Below are 19,482 nucleotides of genomic sequence, written 5' to 3'. Positions count from 1 at the left end.
TTCATTGAAGCTTCCTTGGTGTCATGATATCCTAGGCCCAGCCAGCAGCAATGACATGGGAAAAAGTGTCCAAATAAATTTCTCCTACAGTTGGGATTGTGAAGTCAGCACAAACTGAAGTCTCAGAGATTTACTGCAAATTAAAGTTGGCCCTGAGCCAAGCAGAACGGGCTGGGACCGGGTTGCAGAGGTGACAGGTCTGAATTCTAAGCCATTGATAAGTCCACACAGGGTTGAAGTAAGAATGTCAGACCTGTGGAAGAAATCCAGGGTTTCTGTGATGACAGGAAGTCTGGGTCACAGAGTTATGCATAGGAGGAATTTGCATATATTCTTATCATTATCAAGCAGAAGCACAATTGGACATGCTCTACTCAATGAAACAGACAAAATCCTGGGATAACAGGCCATATTGGGCTGCCTTTCCAGGAACTGGTGACAGTATGTATTATCGGCATGGGAGAAGGTTGAAGTTGGGATAGAGGAAGGACTGGCCAGAATGGGCTACTGCAACTGCTCAGGACAGAGAAGAAAATTAAGTGGAGGGCCAGAAGCGAGGAGGTAGAAGAGAAAGGGGAGGAGGTAGAGATATAAGGGAGGAGAGAGAGATGGTAAGGAGACAGACAGAATTAGTAGTGGGAAAAGCGACGATTCCTCCTTGTAAATTGGCAGGCAGTCTGGAGGATTTCTGTCAGTGACAGGAACAGGGTTTTGAAGTGTAGTCATTCGTGGGAGGAGAAATTAGCTAAAAAAAATATCGGCTGATTCTGCTCTCAATCCAACACAAATCACTGAGTGGGAGAAGGAGGCAAAGGGCTCTTGGAACTGGGAAAACAGCGAAATCTGCTTTGCAAGTTACAATAGGAGTGCCTGCTTTATCCTTGTGCCTGTCAGTTGGGGTGTAAGGGGTTTAGGTGGATTTTCCGCCTCCTTTGAGTTGTTGGAGGGCTCTGGGGAGGAAAGGCAAAGCAGAGAGATGCTGTGATGATTGCTTTTCTCTTGGGGCAAAGTTGCCTGTGACAGCTGAGCTGGGAATACCTACATTCCATTTATATTTGGGTGGGAGAGTACAGCTGTTTAATTTCCCATGAAAAGCAGGCTCTGATGCCACCCCGTTGCCACCCAGGGACTGAAGATCAGGAAAAAACATGGGTGACTTCACTCTCTTCGATTCACTCCTGCCCAGGGTCAGGCAGAGATACATAAGATTAGAAGGTAGGTTGGTCAGAAGTCAGTGCAATGGGTTCTACACATTGGATTCTCATTATGCAGTTCAATTCTCTTCCCCTCTATTTGTATTTTGTTCTTACTCTATGACAGGTAAGAATCAAAATGATTTAATGACCAGGAGAAATTCAAAGGAAAAAGGCACCTCCTTTAGATGGTTAAAACCTCATTCTGCCTTTTAAGGAACTTCAGCTCAAACCCAAGAAGTTAGAAAATTAATTTGTATCATTGCCCCAGTGTGATCAGGAATTATAATAACAATAATAATAATAATAATAATAATAATAATAATAATAAAAGATCATCTTTACTTCCTGGGGGCAGGAAGCAAAATAAACAGGAAAGAATGCTACCATTGCAGGAATGTGACAATTTCCAGAGTTTTTTTTTTCCTTTTGCTCCAAAATGTTATAGTTTCTATTTTAAAAAATGCTAAACTGTAAGACTTTACTTGAGTTTGGGCACCAGTAGGACTACATAGCTTCCAGTTTGGGGATATGATTCCTCTGGCTATAGGACATATATTCCTGATAGAGTTGGTTTGGATTCAAGGAACCTTGAGTTGGGAGAAGCAAATTGATTCTGGGATAATGAGGAGGAATTTCTGTGGAACATGGGAAGGTCTTGGATTGCAGAGTCCAGCATCCTGAGGCTATCTTAGGTTTTTTTTTTTTTTTTGCAAGGCAAATGGGGTTAAGTGGCTTGCCCAAGGCCACACAGCTAGGTAATTATTAAGTGTCTGAGACCGGATTTGAACCCAGGTACTCCTGACTCCAGGGCCGTTGCTTTATCCATTACGCCACCTAGCTGCCCCAATTCTGAGGCTATCTTGAAAGTTTCTCCTGGCTTGCGGGAATCTGGAAACCAGAGATAGGACAGCCAAGAATACACAAAGAACTAGCACTACACCTTCTTCTTGGTATGAATCTCAGCCTAACCATGGATGATTAATGAGGCTTGCTTTTCTAAGCAGTTGTACAGATGTGGAGGGAAGTGAACATCTGTCTCTTCCAGCTTGCAGCTGCTCTGATGCTAGAAAGAAGTATTCAGTGCCTATCAAATTCACTCAGTGATTCTTTCTGACCTCTTCCTGGCCATGGTTCTTGTATTAACCACCCCTTTCTAAACACTAAGACTTGGATAAAGAATCAGAATTTCTGATATCTAACTGTGGATAGATGGGGAAAAGGTCCAGGTAGGTCTATCTTCCCCAGATTATCACACTTTTTTTTTGAATAATGGTTTAGTCTTAACTTAATTTCTAATTCTTTCCCCTTAACTCATTCCATCTGTTCCTCACCTTCTCTCCCAGGTTCTATTGATTTTAGGGAGAGAGTAAATCCAGTTGCCTACCATTTCCCAGAAGAGGAAGACTTGTTCTACTTATGGTCAATGAGAAGATCCAGGATTGAATAATGTTTATATAAGGACCCTGCCTAATTGATGCCAGAAATCATTCAAAATTCAGTTCAGAGTTAGGACAGTAAAGAGGACTTCAAGAGCAATCATCTTGATTTACAGACATAGAAACCCAAGCCTAGAGAGGTAAAGGGATTTGTTAAAGTTCAACAGGCACTGATTGGTAGAGCTGGGCTTAGAACCTAGGTCTACTGACTTCTTGTTACATGCCTATTTTGCTCCATCACAGATCAGACTGAGATAAGATGCTGTGACAGGTTGTATTTAGACTACAACTGTGCTGCTGCCATGATCACACTAAGAACTCCCAAAGTGAGTTGTGACCTGGAACCTTCTATTTACCTGCCATTGGCAGCAGAGTTACTTCCATCTACTGATACTCTGCTCTATTTCATCCCCCACTAACTAGTAATCTCTTTATCCACTTTCACTCTTCTACTCCTGATAATGCCAATTATCTACTTCTCCCATTCTCACTTTCTCTTCTCTCATCCCCAGTCATACATCTTGCAGGACTTACTCTGGATCTGCTTTTCCCTTTTATCTGCTAATCCATAACTATAAATTTCCCTTCAATTTAGATGTCTTCTTCTTATTCTTCTTTATTCTTATGGAGCTCATGGAAACTTAGATCCCCAAGATGACATTGATCTTCCTGGACATCCTTTATAATAACTGTTATACCTTTCTTTTCTCATATCCCCGATATACTAGTCTCAAAGGAGGAATCAGAATTTCTCCAGTTCTCCACTTTCATTTCTAAAGTCTCCTCTGCTTCTAACACTCAGAAACCTTTCACCCTTTGAGGTTCACTTTACCCAAATTTATCATCCAAACCAGATCATAGTGGATATTATCTACAGAGTATTCTCTCTCTCTCTCTCTCTCTCTCTCTCTCTCTCTCTCTCTCTCTCTCTCTCTCTCTCTCTCCTTTCTCAATGACTTCAGTTCCAGGTCTTCTCCATCCCAATTCTTGCTCTTATACTAGAAGAATTCAACATATTTATTGATATCTCCTCAAGCACCCTAACTTCCCAGCTGGTCAATCTCAGCTTGTCAACAACACCCTGTCATCTTTCTATCATGTACAAATGCTGCACTTCTATGGTCAAGAACCTGGATATTCCTTTACCCTACTACAATCTCCTATCACACCATTTCTCCTGATTCATTATTTTTTCTAAATCCATTCTTTATCTTCACTATGACTTCCAATCCTTCCACTTCTCAGTTCTTTCTCAAGAACTTAGTTTATTCTGAATAATTCTCCTCCAAACCTTGACCCTTTCTAATCCTGGAAAATCCTTGTTAACCTTTTCAACTCTACACTATCTTTTGCTCTTGAATCAGTTGCTCCCTTGCAAACACCATCTTTGGTTACTCCTAACATTCACCTCCTTCTTTTCTCTTCACATGCTACTGAACAGAGCTGGAGGAAGTCACACAACTGTGTTGATTAGGTTCACTACAACGTTGTATTATCTAATCTCAACAGTGTCTTCACTGGAGCGAAGAAATGTTTTTAATCCTCCCTAATTGAATCTCTAGTCCATTCGCCAAACTTCATTCCTATCTTTAAGTCTCCTGCAACACCTCTTCCCCCAAATCTCTCAGCTGAGGCTCTTGACTCATTCTTTATTGAGGAAATAGAAGTAATTGGCCATGAACTCCCTCTTCTCATAACTCCTTCACAGCATCTCCTATTAACTCTTCCTTTACTGAAGTCTCTATTGAAGAGGTGGAACTTCTCCTAGCCAAGATAGGCTAACCTATCTATATGAACTTTTGATCCCCTCCACTCTTTTTCTTTTTAGGTTTTTGCAAGGCAAATGGGGTTAAGTGGCTTGCCCAAGGCCACACAGCTAGGTAATTATTAAGTGTTTGAGACCGGATTTGAATGCAAGTACTCCTAACTCCAGGGCCGGTGCTTTATCCACTGCGCCACCTAGCCACCCCGTCCCCTCCACTCTTGATTTATCAAAAGATTGTTCTCATGCTCATCATTCCTCTCTTTCTGATCCTTGACCTCTTCCTATCTACTGTCTCCTTCCTTGCCATCAAAAATGCTGATGTCTTTCCCATATTTTTTTTAAAACATTCTTTATTCTGCCATTTTCACTAGTTATTTTCCCATATGTGTCTTCACTTTTCCCAGAAAACATCTTGAAGAATCTTGTGTATATTTCTTTTCTACAATTGCTCTCACTCACTAATCAACCCTCTGCAGTTTGGCTTGTGACCTCATCTTACAAATGAATCTGCTCTTTTCAAAATTACTAATGATCTCTTACTTGCCCAACTCTGATGACCTTTTCTCATGAATGTGCTGGTAAATGTTTAACAACTAGCTCTCTGGGGAAATAAAAGAACACAGGACACACTTTTAAGTTTAATCTCCATGATTAACATTTTCCCACTGTCTTAAAACAATCAACAAAACAATAAATTACCTTCTGAATTGTTTGCAAGTTTCTGAGGTATAAATGCTTACACTGAAAATTTAACATTCAACTTGAGGGTGCAAATTGGTTTTTCCTGGTGTTCGACACTGTTGACCATGCTCTCCTCTTAGATTCCCTCTCATCTCTGGTTATCTCTAGTCTCTTAGTGATACTGTCTTCACTTGATTCTCTTTCCTCCTGTCTAACTATTCTTTCTCACTCTCCTTTTCTTGATCATCACCCATGTCATATCTCCTAACTGAAGGTCAACCACAAGGCTCTATACTGGGTTCTTCTTTCTCTCTACAATCCCTCAGTGACTTCAGCATGGATTTAATTATTTCTGAAGTTTGACTCCTAGACTAGATCTTCCTAGTCTCTCCTCAACTTCAGTGTCACATCACAAATTCCTTATTGGACATTTAGAAATCTCAAGTTTAACATGTCCAAAAAAGAAAACCACCACCTTCCTTGCAAATCTATCCCTCTTCCCAACTCCTTATTCCTGTCAAGTACATCATAGTTTGTAGTCATTTGGTCTCACTATCTGGGTCTCATTTCCAACTTCAAACTCTCATGCCATATATCCCTTAAAAGTTTGATAAACTTTGGTCAATATCTTTTTTTTTTAGGTTTTTGCAAGGCAAACGGGGGTTAAGTGGCTTGCCCAAGGCCACACAGTTAGGTAATTATTAAGTGTCTGAGACCGGATTTGAACCCAGGTACTCCTGACTCCAGGGCCGGTGCTTTATCCACTATGCCGCCTAGCCGCCCCTCAATATCTTTATCTCATGCATACAATGCCCTTTTCTTCACTCATATAGCCTATACTTTCTTTCAGATCTCATCACATCTTCCTGATGTATTGAAATAGATTCTAATTGATCTTCCTGCCTCAAATCTCTCCTCCCAATGTATCCTCTGCACAGCTCCTAATCCTCCTAAAGCACAGCTCTGATCCTATTCTGTAAATTCTGGTGCTTCCAGAATCAAATATAACATTCTTTAAGGAAAAAAAAACCTAAAACAAATAAAACCATCCTCAATTTATTTCATTTCCAGCTTTCCAATCTTCTTATTCCTTCCCTTCATGTACTCTACTCTCTAGATGCACTAGACTTCTTATTATATATCACAGATGACCTTCCACCTTTCATGTTTGGGCTCTCTCACTAGTTAGTTGTCTCCAAAGCTCCAAATCTATTTCTTTCTCACTTCTGTTTCTTGTAATTCCTAGTTTTCTTCAAGATTCAGCTCAAGTAGTTGGAATAACAAATAAATAAGTTTAAATTAAAAAAAAAGACAGGGGCAGCTAGGTGGTGCAGTGGATAGAGCACCGGCCCTGGAGTCAGGAGTACCTGAGTTCAAATGCGGCCTCAGACACTTAATAATTATCTAGCTGTGTGGCCTTGGGCAAGCCACTTAACCCCATTGCCTTGCAAAAACCTAAAAAAAAAAAAAGACAAAAGCATTTAACCCTTTATAGGAGCTCTTTCCTTTCTTCCAAGTACTAGTATTTTCTATAATCCCCTAGTTTCTTGTATCTGGTTTATATGTTGTTTGTATGTATATACATAAATACACAATTAGGTCAATATATACATATTCCCAGACACACAGGTACACACACACACACACACACACACACACACACACACACACACACACACGAAGTGGCTCAGTGAATAGGGTCTGGGGTCAAGAAGACTTTTCTTCCTGAGTTCAAATCTGGTTCCAGACACTTATGATCTGAATCACCCTGGAAAAGTTTCTTTACCCTGTTTGCCTCAGTTTTCTCATCTGTGAAATGAGTTGGAGAAGAAAATGACAAACTGCTCCAGTAGTCACAGAGTTAAACATCACTGAACAATAGGTATCTCTCTCTCTCTCTCTCTCTCTCTCTCTCTCTCTCTCTGTGTATTAGGTATATGTACATATGTGTATAGAGATACACACATATAAACATATGTACGCACAGACTGATAAAAATACATAAATATAAAATAACATAGATGTCTTCTTCCCACTAAATCTGTTGACGGGAGGGACTGTTTTGCTTTTATTTTTGTGCTTGTCATATATTAGATGCTCAATAAATGCTTGTTGATTGATTCCTGTCAATGAGAACAATAACCTGGGTTTAGTTCTTCAGGGCAAACAGTTTTCTTTATATATCTGTCTAGTGGAGGCAAAGAAAGTTTTCTTTAAAAACATGTTTGCCTTCCTCCTTCTCTCTCACTGCCTGGGCTAGGGCAGTCTCTGGTCTCAAATATTAATGCAAGTTTTTTAATCTGTGGTACATGGACTCTTCCCCTTTCCCTAAAGATTCATAGGTATATCCCATGGGATTCATGGATGGAAAAGAAATTATATCTTTATTTCAATATAATTGGTTCCCCCCCATCTCATTAGTCTATTTTATATATTTAGAAAATTATCCTGAGAAATAGGTTTTTCTAGACTGAGGAAGAGGTCCTTGCTACAAAACAGGTTAGGAATCTTTGCTCACTTGCACACTCACACACACACACACACACACACACACACACACACATGTAATCACTCATTCTGTAACTATGCTCAATTTCCCAGGAGCCTAGCTAAGAACTTCCATAAAGCTTCATCATTATTGTTGCCTCTTTTGATGAAATCTTAGGATCTTGCAATTCTCAAGGGAACCAAGGTCAAGAGCTCAGCCCCTGGGCTGCCTCTTTCCTGAACTGTCTCTCCCATCCCCTCCTGCTCTGGAGCTGGACTTCTTCCTGACTCCCCTCTGCACCCTCAAGCCAGATGAATACACTTCTCCGCAGTCCAACCTCTTCCCCCGTGAGCCCCGCTCCCCAGCTCCTTTCTTGAAGATTCTATGGCCCACTTCTTTATCAGACCCCAGGCCTTGTGCTTACTTTCCACGGTGAGAGTGATGGGCTGGCTGGTCTTGTTATCTCCATTCTTGTCATTAACGGCCTGCACGTAATATCGGCCAGCGTCAGGAGCCACAGTTGACAGAATGACTAGGGTGTTATCCAGCGTGATGGCTCTGAAGAGGACAGAGAACTGATTGAGAGATTCTGTCAGGGTCACCCCAAGCCTCCCTCTGAAGTCCTGTAGGGTTGGGGACTTAGCCGGTAAGGAAGACTAAAGGAGAAGGGAGTGTGTGTGTGTGTGTGTGTGTGTGTGTGTGTGTGTGTGTGTGTGTGTGTGTGTGTGAATGTGCCCACATACTGATGAGAAATGGGAAATGACAAGAGAAGGGCAAAAAGCTAAAACAATAATGCCTTACATTGATATTGAACATTAACAATTTCAATTCATTTTCACAGACTATCTTTTCTGATCCTCACAATTCTGTGAAGGAAGGCAGGATGGAGAATATTATCCTTATTTTTGAGTTAAGGAAAGATAGCTAGTTACTCTTTATCAATCTATGCCTAGGAATTCCTTTACCTTGGCAGGGCTGTATCTCTCAGCCCATATTCCCTTAAAATTTCACCTTATACCTGAGCCCCAGATATAATATGCCAATGGCCCCCTTTTTGTTCTTTTTCCTCCCTCTTTGCCTATAGTGAAATTCTCACCCTCCACAAGGTCCTTGTATGTCAGAATCAAAAATAGATTTTGTGTGTGTGCGTGTGCGTGTGCGTGTGCATGTGTGTGTGTGTGTGTGTGTGTGTGTATTGGGAGAGAGCAGAGTATTGGATTATGTCTAACCATTAATTTCATCTTCTCTATGGAATTCTATCTCCAGAAGGTTATGCATGAATTCCTAATATGAGGTATCTCTTAGTATGGTAGGTTTTGAAATCTCATGCTGTGAATTAATGTTTCCCCCAGTACTTTTCAAAAACTCCTATGCTAAGAGGTTCCTCAAGCACAACCTTAGGGACTATTGTTTCTATGAGAACAGGAAAATTCTCTGGGACCAGACAAGTCTCTAGACATAGCATGAGTTCACATACTAAATGACTGCCGAATTACTTAGTTCCTGACCTATATGAACTTATCTATTAGTATAACAACATATAGTTGATGGTTTGATTTAATTAAATTTAACAAATGTTTATTAAACACCTATTACTATATGTACAAGGGACCAAATAAGGGGAATAATAAGATGAAGACATTCCCTGTCCTCAAGGGAATAGTAGATATTAGTGATGATAATTTAGCTAAGAGCACCAGGCACAGGGAATTATTAACCAAATGTACAGTTGAATTCAATGTCTCCTTGTGCCAATAATGAATAGCTCCTTTCCTTTTGCCTCAGTTTCCCCTTCTGGAGCAGGCTTCATTTATTTATTCATTTATTTATTCATTCATTTATTTACTTACTTATTTGTTCGTTTGCTTGCTCATTTATTTATTTATTTATTTATTCATTCGTTCATTTATTTATTTATTTTTAGGATTTTGCAAAGCAAATAGAGTTAAGTGGCTTGCCCAAGGCCACACAGCTGTGTAATTATTAAGTGTCTGAGACTGGATTTGAACTCAGGTACTCCTGACTCCAGGGCCAGTGCTCTATTCACTGCACCACCTAGCTTCCCTGGAGCAGGTTTTAAAAAAAAAGAACCAATCTTCCTTTTTTTTCCCATCTAGAGACATCTCTTTTCTCCCTGAAGATGGACAAGTATCTGAGAGGGTAGTTTTTCTCAAATCTGAATTCTTTTTTCCTTAGGACCAAAACTAGAGACTCTAGAACCCCATAGTCAAGTGAGGGAGCATATATCCCAGCTGGGAACTCATTGGGCCTCATTATAGCCTTTAAAAGTCTGACCACCAACAAATTTTCCTCTTTTCCTCATTTTCCTCTTCTTTTATTCATTTCCCCATTGACAAACAAAACCATTAGTTTGTCAAGTCTAGCTCCAAATTTTAATGTGATGTGCATGAGACAGCTGTTAAACATCCTTAACGTTAGTTTAACAAGGACAAATCCAGTCAAATCCTTTTCAGATTTCCCCATAAGGTGAATGTTACAGTTTTAAAAAGAGTCTCTCAAAAGAACCACTTCACAAATGTCTCTTTTGTTTATACTTTCATCAGGGTGGAGGGTTGGCTTTTTTTTTTCTTCTTTTTTTTTTTCCATTGGTCTTTTATATGTCAGTGCTCCTGTCATGGACAGAGCTCTGGGGAATTGCAGTGGATGCTCATCCACTCCTTTCTTCCCCAATGGTTCCTTTCCTTCCTTCCGGAAGCATTCCCTCTCTGCTTCTCCCAGTAATCTGAGCAGCAGGAATTAGAGGTAGGTAGGTGATGGTCCTGAACAGGGGTGTGACAAATTATGGTGCTATGTAGTGGTAATGAATAAAGTACTGACCTTGGAATCAGGAACACCTGATTTCAAATATTGCCTCAATACTGAGGAGCTTTGAGATTCTGGGCAAATTATTTCTCTTGCTTTCAGTGAATCAATCAGTTAACATATTTTAAAATATCATTGCTAGGCAAAAGACAGCCCCTGTTCTCAAGAAGCTAATATGGTCTAATTGCCTCCGTTTTCTCATATATAAAATGGGGATAATAACTCCACTTATCTCCCAGGGTAAATTCTTCCATTGAGCAGCTAGATGGGACAAGGAGTGCCAGGCCTAGAGTCAGAAAGACTCATCTTTCTGAATTCAAATCTGGCCTCAGATACTTATTAGCTGTGTGACCCTGGGAAGTCATTTAACCCCGTTTGCCTCAGTTTCTTCATTTGTAAAATGAGCTAGAAAAGAAAATAGTAAACCACTCCAGTATCTTTACCAAGAAAACCTGAATAAGGTCATGAGGAGTGAGACATGGCTGAAAAACAACTGAATAGCAACAGCACTTCTGAGGGTTGTGAGAGGACCAAATGAAATAATTTAAGTAAAGGGCTTTGCAAACTTTTAAGGACGATATAAAAGCTAGCAATTATTGACCTTAGCACCTCTGTCTTTGATCTTACAGTCTCCTCTTAGGGTGCCACCATGATTCAAAGACTCATAAGGAAAAATCTTTCTCCCACCAAAAGCTGAGAAGAAGTATATTGCCATGGAAAGAGTGGAAGATTTTAGAGTATGAGTAATAGAGTTTGTAATCTGACTTTAACATTGACTAACTGTGTGACAACTTTGGGGAATTCACCCAAGTCTCTTTGGGTTTCAGTGTCTTCATTTATAAAATTAGAGAGTAGGATTAGTAATGATAATAACTCATATTTAGAATTCCTTAAATACATTATTATTAGAATCAGAAGTCATTCAAATGCCTTTGCTAGCAATACATTTGTATCCTCAGTGAAAGAACCTCATACCAAAATTTAACTGTATACAATGCTAACTAGTTAGTGCAGTATGCAGTTAAATTTTGGTATGGGGTTCTTAAGGAGAATGGAAATACCTAGAAGGCAGGGACTGTTTGGTCTTTTTGTTTTAAACTCCTGCACTTATTACATTGCCTTACACATAGTATGAATTTTCTGCACTAAACAGAATGAAATGACCAATAAGGACTTTATTTATTACATTGTTTGAATCTCAGAACAAAAGATTTTGCTGTTACCCATAAATGTATTTCCATGTTCAAGAACTCTGAAATTCCCTTACATGATCACAATCTATTGACTCTGCCATCTCTCCCTCTGCTTTCCCCTAGCAAACTCTATTCTTTGTCCAAACTGTGACCTCCTTGAACCTATTGCTCTTGTGTGTGTGTGTGTGTGTGTGTGTGTGTGTGTGTGTGTGTGTGTGTTTCAGTCTCTGTTCTGATACTATCAGCTCTATCTTGGGTGGACCACATTCTTTATCATAAGTCCATCACTGAAGTTACTTCCATATTTTCCCACAGTTGCTGTTGCAGATTGTAATTCTCTCCATCCATTCTTCCCCACTACCATATATAATATTTTCTATCTTCTTTCATTCTGTCCCTCTTCTGAAATGTGCTGTGGGGTAGCTGAGTGGCACAGTAGACAGAGCACTGGCCCTGGGGCCAAGAGGCCCCAGTCTCAAATACCTCCCCAGAGACCCAGCAACCACCCAGTCCTGTGGTCCAGGACAGGCCACCCAATCCCACTACCTTGCAAAAAGTAAAAAAGAAAATGTATTATATCTGACTAGTCTCTCCTATGATCTACCCTCTCCTCTATCACCCACATCCCCCCCTTCTCCCTGTCCCCCTCCTCTCCTTTTACTCTAGATGTCTATACCCTATTGAGTGTGTATGCTGTTTCCTCTCTGAGCCATTTCTGATGAGAGCGAAGGTTCCCTCATACCCCCTCACCTTCCCTCCTTCCATATCATTGCAAAAGCTCATTGCAAAAAATAATATCTTTTATGTGATATATCTTAGCCTATACAACCTCTCCTTTCTGTTACTTCCAGTACATTTCCCTTTTAGTCATTGACTCCATTTTTACAATAAATTATATCTTCAAATTCAGATCTCTCCTATGCTTCACCTATAAAAGCTCCTTCTACCTGTTCTATTAAATGAGAAGTTTTATATGAATATTATCAGTATCATTTTTCTATGCAGGAATACATGCAGTTCATCATCATTAAGTCCTTCATAATTTACCCTTCTCCTCCACTCTCTATGCTTCACTTAAATCCTGTACTTTCTGTTCAGCTCTGGTTATTTCAACAGGAACATTTTAAATTCCCCTGTTTCATTGAAAATCCATCTTTTCCCCTGGAAGAGGATGTTCAGTTTTTCTGGGTAGTTGATTCTCAGTTGCATTCCAAGCTATTTTCCCTTCTGGAATATTATGTTCCAAGTCCTGTGAGCCCTTAATGTAGTTGCTGCAAAGTCCTGTATGATCCTGATTACAGCTCCATGATGTTTGAATTGTGTCCTTATGGTGGCTTGTAATATTTTCTCTTTGACTTGGGAGTTCTGGAACTTGGCTATAATATTTCTAAGGCGTTGTTTTTTTTGGATCTCTTTCCAAGGGAGATCAGTGGATTCTCTCAATTTCTATTTTGCCCTCTGTTTCTTAGATATCAGGGTAATTTTCCTGTAGAAATTATTTAAAAATGAGGTCAAAGCTCTTTTCCTGATCATGACTTCCAGGTATCTCAATAATTTTTAAATCATATTTCCTGAATCTGTTTTCCAGATCAGTTGTCTTTTCAATGTGATGTTTCACATTTTCTTCTAATTTTTCATTCTTTTGGTGTTGAAATATTGTGTCTTGATTTCTTGGAAAGTCATCAGCTTCCTTTAGCTCCATTCTACATCTGAAGGATTTGTTTTCCTCATAGAGCTTTCTTATCTCCTTTGCCATCTGGCCAATTCTGCTTTTTATCTTTTTTTTTTGCAAGGCAATGGGGTTAAGTGGCTTGCCCAAGGCCACACAGCTAGTTAATTATTAAGTATCTGAGGTCAGATTTCAACTCAGGTACTCCTGACTCCAGGGCTTGTGCTCTATCCACTGCACCACTTAGCTGCCCCACAATTCTGATTTTTAAAGCATTCTTCTCCTCAATAACTTTTTGAACTGTTTTATCCATTTTACCTAAACTGTTTTTTTCACATGTTATTTTCTTCAGCATTTTTTTGGATCTCCTTGACTAAGCTGCTGACTTCGTTTTCATGTTTTTTTCCTGCATCTCTCTCATTTCTTTTCCCAATTTTTCTTCTATCTCCCTTACTTGATTTTGAAAATCTTTTTTGAGTTCTATCATAGCCTGAGCCCAACTTCCATTTTTCTTGGAGTCTTTAGATATAGAAACTTGGACTTCCTCATCTTCAGATTGAGTATTTTGATCCTCCTTAGGATCATAGACAAAGTATTTGTTAATGATCAGATTCCCTTTTTCCCGTTTACTCATTTCTCTAGCCTGTGCCTGGTTTTGGGATGTTTCCTGAGCTTTTGAGTTTTATTAGGGCACCCCCACAGGGACCTCAGTGTGTGAGGCTCTGACTGCTTTCCTGGTCTGTGAATGAACACAAGCTCACCCCTCTACCACAGGGCTGGGGGGGGTCCCTGTTCAATGGGGGGCCTAGACTGAGACCAGGGTCTGAATGTGGTCAGAGTCCCAGAGTCCTGTTTCAGGTACAGAGGACAGACCTTGGAAGTCTCCCACCCCTACCTTTGGTGGGCTAAGCACTCAGGGAGCAGCTGCCTGGAGGCTCCTGCTTGCCAGCTCCAGGTGCTTCCTCCTGGATCTGGGTGTGCTGACTGCTGTGACCACGCAGATGGCCTGGGGTTCATGCTCATTCTAGCAGAGGTCTACCTGCTGATCTTCCAAGTTGTGCTTTGTGCCCCCTGGGGTTCAGGTCAAGAAACTGCTTTTGCTGAATCCTGCTGATTCCTCAGTGCCTTGGGGCTGTTTCTGGGAGGCTGAGGTTTCTTCACTCTGGTGGGACTGCCCCTCTAACCCCATGGGACAGCATTGTTCCACTATTTTCCCGGTTACCTTGGGCTGGAGAATTGCTTCATTGTATCTTTCTGTGGGTTTTGTCTCTTTAAAATTTAGTTAGAGTCACAATTTTAAGATTTTTGAAATATTTTGGAGAGAGCACCTAGGAGAGGTTCTTCTGCTTTGATCTTGGCTCCAAACCTATCACTCTTAAACAAGCCATACTCTATCATATCATACTGGTTGGTGAACCAGCTCAACTCTATATTGTACTTTTCTTGAGCCTCTATCCCCTTTATGGAATCACCAACTGTGTTCTGCCAATGACAGCCTTAGATCACTCTCACTATCTGCTTCTGATTGAAAATGGAGAAAATCATGCAACTGTTTAAACTAGATCCACTACAAATTTTTATTTATTTATTTTATTTATTTACCTAAACAGGGCCCTTATTGCTACACCTCCCATATAAACCAAAAAGGGAATCTTTTGAATCTTTTGATCCCTCCTCAAATTTTCTGTGACTCCCCCTTTTCCATTTTCTCAAATGAGAACTCTCCCTCGTGTTTCACTGAAAAAACTATGGTCATTTGCTGAGAACTCCTTCTTCTTCCCTCCTTATTTCACATCACTCAGGAAGCTTCTACCCCTATCTTATCCTTCAACCTTGTCATATATGAAGACATGGCTTACCAAGGATAACTCTTCTACCTGTACAAGCAATGCCATTTCATCCTGTCTCCTCCAACAAATTGCCCCCTCTGTCACACTCACTGTGTATCACTTATCTTCAGTCTCTCCCTGTCAGCTGCCTCATTCCCCTTCCTCAGAAAACCCTCACTTGATCCTTTCATCTCCAACAACTATCATCAAATCTCAGTCTTTTGTGGCTAAACTCCTTGAGGAGGTCATCTACAATAGGTATCTCCACATTTTCTCTTCTCATTCTCTTCTTAACTCCATATAACATACCTTCTGAACTCATCATTTCACTAAAATTGCTTTCTCTGAAGTTACCAATGATCTCCATTGGAATATCCAATGACATTTTTCTCAATCCTTATCCTTCTTGACCTCTGGGCAACATTGGATCATCAATCACTTTCTCCTCCTTGATACTCTCTTCTCTCTAGGTTTTTGAGACATTACTTTCTCCTAATTCTATTCTTACCTGACTACTTCTCAGACCCTTTTGTTGGATCTTCATCAGGTCATTCCCACTAACCATAGAGCCTTGTCCTGGAACCTCCTTTTCTCTGTCTATACTATTTCATTTGGTGATCTCATCGGCCCCATGGATTTTATTACCATCTCTATCATGATGATTCTCAATTCTACCTATCCTGCTTATTTGCATCTCTGTCTTTCAGACATCTCAAACTGGGTGTCTAGCAGACATCTTAAACTCAACATATCCCAAACTAAACTTGTTATCTTTTCCCCTGGAAAGTGATGGTTCAAAAACCTAGAGAGAAGAGAGTATCAAGGAATTGAGGGTGATTGGTGGTCCAGTGTTGCAAGGAGTTAAGAAGGATGAGGATTGAGGAAAAATCATTGAATATTGTAAGAGAAATCATGGATAACTTCAGAGGAAGCAAAGCCCTCCATTTCCAACTTCTCTATTAATGTCAAAGGCACCACCATGCTTCAAGTCCCCCAGGATGGTGACCTAGGTAGGTCTCATCCTTAACTCCTCACTATCTCTCACCCTCCTCCCCCCCCCATATTCAATCTGTTGCTATGTCCTGTGGATTTTACTTTTGTAATATATCTCAAATATATCCCCTTCTCTACTCTGACACTGTCACCACTCTAGTGCAGACCCTCATCAATTCATCCCTGGGATACATAAGAACCTGCTGGACATTCTCCTGGTCACAAATTTCCCTGCACTCCAGTCCATACTTCATTCATCTCACCTCTCCACTTCTCTGCCTTGCCCTCTCCCCACAAAAATATCTTCTAGTGGTTCCCTATCATCTAAAAGATCAAATATAAAATCTTCTGTTTGAAATTCAAATTCATTTAAAACTTAGCCTCTCTCTAATCTCAAAGTCTTCTTAAATCTTACACCCTATCTCTTTCTCTCCCCCTCCAAAATCATCTTTGATCCAGTGACACTGCCCGTCATGCTGTTTCAAAATTGTCTACCTTTTGGTTCTAGGCATTTTTCCCAGGTGGCTCTTATAACTGAAATATTCTTTCTCCTTAGTTCTGCTCTTTGGCTTCCCTTCAAGTCCCAACTAAAATCCCTAAAAAAGAAGGAAGCTTTTCCAAACCCCTCCTAATTTTAGATTCTTCCCTCTTTTTTTTTTGCTATTTATCCCATATACAGCCTGCTTTGTATATATTTGTTGTATCCCCTATTAAATGGCAAATTCCTTGAGTTCAAGGACATTAGCACATACTTGGGACATAATAGGTGCTTTTTACATGATTCCTAACTGACAGAACAAGTTGTGATATAGGCACAAGTATGAGCCTTTTTTATAGATCAGAGGCAGGATGGCTGTAGTAGCTAAAGAGTCAAGAAGACCTGTGTTTCAGGTCTGCCTCTGAGAAACGGTGACTTTGGGCAAATCATTTAACCTTACCCTGTATTTAGAGGCAAGACACAAAGCTGTTGACCTGTTAGAGTTCTTTACCAAAATCTTCCTCTCCCTATGAAATCTAGGGTTTGGTCAATTCTTTCAACCTTACAAATGAAGAAACCAATATTCATAGAAATTAAATGACTCACTTAGGATCCCACAGTAAAAATATATTGGAATCAGGATTAGAACCCAGTTCTTTCTGAGAATGAGTCTAGTGCTAGGCTGCCTCTCTAATCTTCAATTTCTTTATCTGTAAAGTGAGAATAATAGTACCAATTCCAGAGGGGTGTTGTGGGATCAAAAGAGATAATGTAGGAAAAACAATTGAGCTGCCAGTTAGTTTTTAATCTGTGTTCCTATGAGACCTTCCCTGCTTCCTCTTCTCTTTTAGTATCCTTTTTCCCCAATCTATGTAATCAATTGAATACATACACACACACAAGAAAATACACTCAAGCAGACCTTTGGTGTGCAAATGACCTTGATAATAAAGTTAGGAGATCCTAGCATACATATTATTTAAATTTCTAACTAGCTCAGGTCATATGGATTTCTAATATCCTTATTCCAGTTGTTCTACCCTGGCTACACTTTTGGCTCAAATTTACAAGTAATCCTGCACCTTTACACCTAGGTATTATCTATTATCACCCCTTTTCTCTATTCTTTTTCTCAAGCAATTTTGGGTAGAACTACAGAGGCAATGAAGAACTGGGGAAAGAATGAAGGTCTTCATGGTAGAATATCTGGATTATAGCCTCTACAATGGCACTAAAATAGCTGTGTGACTTCTAGGGAAGCTAGGTGGTACAATGGTTAGAGCCCTGGTCTTAGAACCAGGAAGACTCATCTTCCTGAGTTCAAATCTGGTTTCAGATTTACTTACTGTCTACATGACTTTGGGAAAATCATCTAATACTGTTTGCTTTAGTTTCCTCTACTGTAAAATGAACTGGAGAAGGAAATGGCATCTTTATAGATACCAAAGTGCCAAAATTGGATCATAAAGATTCAGACACAATTGAAATGACCTAACATCAACAACAGGAAGACCTCAGGCAACTTATTTCTCCTCTCTACTCTTCAAACAATAACAATAATAATAGTTAGCACTTTTAAAATGCTTGCATAACACTTTACAGTTATCTCATTTTATCCTCAATGCAAGGTAGGTGGTTCTATTACAACTTCCATTTTACAGATGAGGAAACTGAGACAGTTAAGTGACTTGCTCAGGGTCATCATACAGCAAGCATCTGAGGCTAAATTTGAACTTAGTTCTTCCTGATTCCAGGTCTGGCTCTCTGTCCACTGGGTCACCTGGTTACTTTTATAAAAAAAATCAATGGGCATTTATTAAACATCTGCTATGGGCTAGGCACTATATTAACACTGGAGATTTAAAAAAAAAGAGGGAAAATACAATGCCTGCCTTTGGAGAGTTTATGATCTAATGGAGAGACAATATGGAAACAAAATATATACAAAGTAAGCTATATAGGATAAATGGGAAATAAGAGAAAAATTAGTAGAATTAAGAGGGTTTAGAGAAAGTTTCATGTATCGGGAGATTGTAGTTGGGTCTTAAAGGGAGGTCAGTAGCAAGGGAGTAAATGGCCTTAGGAGTCCCTATTCTAACATTTTATATTCTTTTTACTTTCTTATTTCTCTTAGTATTTTGGTCTCTGCTCATAGTTTCTTGTGGTTTTTGGTTCAATCAGTGCTGACACTGAAACAAATTCCTTTTCCATAAAGTTGGCATATAATATGGTCCGTATTTTTCAGAGCTACTTCAAAAGACTTCCAGTGTACTTTAAAAATAACCTTAATTCAAGGGCAGCTAGGTGTGCTGTGGAGCACCAGTTCTGGAGACTGGAGGATCTGAGTTCATATGTTGTCTCAGGCCCTTACTAGCTGTGTGACTCTAGACAAGTCATTTAAGCCTGCTTGTCTCCAAAAAAAAAAAAAAATTTAAAAAAACTTCAATTCAAATGGAATGACCAAATATTTAAATAGCAACCAATTGGTCCAGTAGAATGCTGGGTAATGAATTAAAAAAAAAAACCAAACAAGATTTGCACTCTCTTTAAGATCTTCATACCAAAATTCAGCTAATTGAAGACCACATCTCTTCAAGTGAGAAACAGTAGTCTTTTATTAAAAACAAATAAAAAAAAGTCAGAGCAAAAGATCTGCTGTCTCATCCATCTGCTCTGAAAATCTTAGAACTACCAGAAGCAAGTAGGCTGAGAGAAACAGTAAAGTTTATTTACCCTCAAATGATTTCTTCCTTACTAGAAAGATTCCATTTTCCCTTGTGATTTCAGCTGATGGTTAAAGATAAGCTTAATAGGAGCTAACATTTGTATAGTCCTCTAAGATTTACAAAGTACTTTTATGATACATTATCTCATTTTATCTTTACAACAGTCTTATAAGGTAGATGTTACTGTTAATTTCATTTATAGATA

The 19,482-nt window shown here is 39.6% G+C and overlaps 1 protein-coding gene across 2 annotated transcripts in view; it reads right to left on the bottom strand.

Moving 5' to 3' along the window:
- The window catches only part of SDK2 (sidekick cell adhesion molecule 2), a 442,394-nt gene that overhangs the window by 145,217 nt on the left and 277,695 nt on the right, over window positions 1–19,482 (bottom strand). For both annotated transcript variants that reach the window (XM_074224650.1, XM_074224651.1), the window contains exon 5: window positions 7,991–8,124. In XM_074224650.1, coding sequence (XP_074080751.1) covers window positions 7,991–8,124 — 134 coding nt within the window. The remainder of the gene's footprint in view (window positions 1–7,990; window positions 8,125–19,482) is intronic.

This window comes from Macrotis lagotis, chromosome 2 (assembly GCF_037893015.1).
Source record: "Macrotis lagotis isolate mMagLag1 chromosome 2, bilby.v1.9.chrom.fasta, whole genome shotgun sequence".
NCBI classification, from domain to species: Eukaryota; Metazoa; Chordata; class Mammalia; order Peramelemorphia; family Peramelidae; genus Macrotis; species Macrotis lagotis.
Note: the sequence above shows the minus strand (reverse complement) of the source record. Positions and strands in the feature narration are given on the sequence as shown.